Genomic DNA, 2,543 nt, shown 5'->3' with positions numbered 1-2,543 from the left:
GAGCTAAACAACAAGGATTTCAATATTTGGAATAAAAGAAATACCTTAGTAACATTAAGATTTTTTTTTAACTTTCTTTGGGAAGGTCACTTGACTCCTTAGTATTCCAATGAAAGTGATGGAACCTCTCCTCATAAAAATGCCTATATACACAACCAAAAAAAATTGTGTGCAATTTTAAGGAGCTGTTAGACCCCTTGAAGTTCATCTGCAGACCCCAATTTAAAAATTTCTAACTCATATATTTTTAAGTTGGATATTTTATTCCTTGTTAAGGGTGTTTTGAGATATTTAGAAAGATAAAATAATTTTTGGTCTCTTTCAAGAGAAAATAACTGTTAGACGAGATCATATCCATTGAAAGTGGTATGTTTCTAGACTAATTAGTAGTTATCAGTGTGTTACTATTAAGTTAGCATAAGAGCAACTATATCATTTGTTTAATGATAATTTTAAGCAAACAGTATTTTGAAAAAAAACGAAACTGGTAAATATCCTGAGCCTTTTTCTTGATTTAAAGACTTGCATAAATATTCGTACAACTGAAAAAGCAATAAAAACCCAGACCAAATTCATTAGTTTGGGGTAGATTCCAACTCATAGCAACCATATAGGACAGTGTAGAACTCTTCCATAGGCTTTCAAAGATTGCAGATCTTTATGAAAATACATTGCTACGTCTCTCCATCTAAAACTGACTGGTGGTCTGAATCTCTGGCCACTGGGTTAGCTGCCAAGTGGAAAAGCAAGACCACGCATAATGATTCAAGCATTTGTATCACCATCTGTTAGTAATCCGAAACTCTTGATAAAATCCATTTGCATTCTTTGTATCCATGTGACCTTTAATTGACTTGTCGTATTTTGATATAATTTTCTGGAAATTAAAACCCTTTTAGAAAAATCTGAAGTTAAGAATCCATATGAATGTTTAGGCTTAAAAAGGAAATTTAGGCTTCATATAATTTAAGCCTATTTCGTAAAAGAGAAATGAGACTTACAGAATCCATATGAATGTTTAGGCTTAAAAAGGAAATTTAGGCTTCATATAATTTAAGCCTATTTCGTAAAAGAGAAATGAGACTTACAAACTTGGATTGTCTAATATTTTCCTGCTGAAGATATTGAGACATAGGCTGTTCAATTCCTAGTTAATTTTAAATTATTATTTCAGAATTCTGATAAAAGTATAATCTTTTTATTAGGAGGGTTGTGGTTCTGGATAATTATATATAAATATATAAGGAATGTGTGAACAAAATCTAGTTAGAAGTTGGGGAGAACTAACAAACTAATTTAGCTGCCCTATTTATGTGCAGATCATTGTTTTTAAAATGACTGTATTGTATTTTTAAATTATTTTTCCCTTTGATTCCTTTTGACAGAACTTTATTATGAACTTCTCTTGTTTTGCTAGGGTGGAGAGCTTCAGAGTAACCTTGTGTTTGAGGAAATTGGTCGCCGCCTTAAGGATGTTGGGCATGAGGTGGTAAAGAAAATAAATGCTACATTTGAGTGGCATATCACTAAAAATGGAAACGTTGCAGCGAAATGGAGTAAGTCGTATCTCTGATTCTGTAGTAGTCTGTCACTCTTTAGTAAATGGAGATAAATTATCCTTGTTATAATTAAAGTCCATCTGCTAAAGAATGATAAATTCTACTTTCTTAGGAAAGTTGTTCACCTAGGAAACTAGTTGGTTTTCCAGGCACCCAGTCTTTTTAGAAACCAAGAATTAAAAAAGAAGGAAAGAAAGAAAGAAAGAGAGAGAGAGAGAGAGAGAAAGAAAGAAAATATCAGCCTTAAATATTTCACTGTAATATCCGAAATGACTTCTAAACATTTTAAAACACTTTTAATGCTTTTGAATATTTTTGTGCAGAAAGAAAAAAGAGAGGGTTCTGTGTGTGGTGATGGGGTCGGCAGTGGGTGCGGCGGGGAGTGGCAAGAATCCTGTCAAATCTTGTGTAAATGCTTGTGTAACTTATATCCTTAATTGTAGTACAAACTATTCTATGCTTTGGCATGTTAGATTACAATGTCAAATATTAATTTCGTAGATAATATTGGGAAGGGTAAAATGAAAATATTTTCCAGATTAGAGAATTTTCTTCTTATACTGCTTGGACTAGACACTTTTATTGATTCACTAACCAGCCAGATCTGTTAGGAGCCTCTGCCTGTCATGGCAGAACAATGTGTGGCCCTTTCCCAGTGACTGTGATGCTGTTCCGGGACAGAGGAGCTTCGTAAGGAGAGTGCGTACTCGTGCTATTGTTTGTTCTTCAGACAATTATACATTGATAAACTAATGCTTTTAACAATGAGAGCGAATCCTTTTTTGAATCATGAAATGTGCTATTGACTATTGATCATCACTAAAAATTTTTATTGTAGTGAAGCAAAATACTTGCCATTTCAACCATTTTGTATATTCAGTTCACTGACATTAATTATACTCTTCCAGGTTGTGCACCGAGCTTCACTCTGTTTCCCCATGTTTTCATTATTCTTATCAGAAGCCTGCCACCCTTTAAGCAATC

General features: G+C 33.4%; 1 protein-coding gene across 1 annotated transcript in view; it reads left to right on the top strand.

Moving 5' to 3' along the window:
- The window catches only part of HSD17B4 (hydroxysteroid 17-beta dehydrogenase 4), a 140,304-nt gene that overhangs the window by 112,710 nt on the left and 25,051 nt on the right, over positions 1-2,543 (top strand). The window contains exon 21 of the mRNA XM_045285056.1: positions 1,418-1,556. Coding sequence (XP_045140991.1) covers positions 1,418-1,556 — 139 coding nt within the window. The remainder of the gene's footprint in view (positions 1-1,417; positions 1,557-2,543) is intronic.

This window comes from Echinops telfairi, unplaced genomic scaffold (assembly GCF_000313985.2).
Source record: "Echinops telfairi isolate 266 unplaced genomic scaffold, ASM31398v2 ScPeMD7_7469;HRSCAF=8507_1, whole genome shotgun sequence".
NCBI lineage: Eukaryota > Metazoa > Chordata > Mammalia > Afrosoricida > Tenrecidae > Echinops > Echinops telfairi.
Note: the sequence above shows the minus strand (reverse complement) of the source record. Positions and strands in the feature narration are given on the sequence as shown.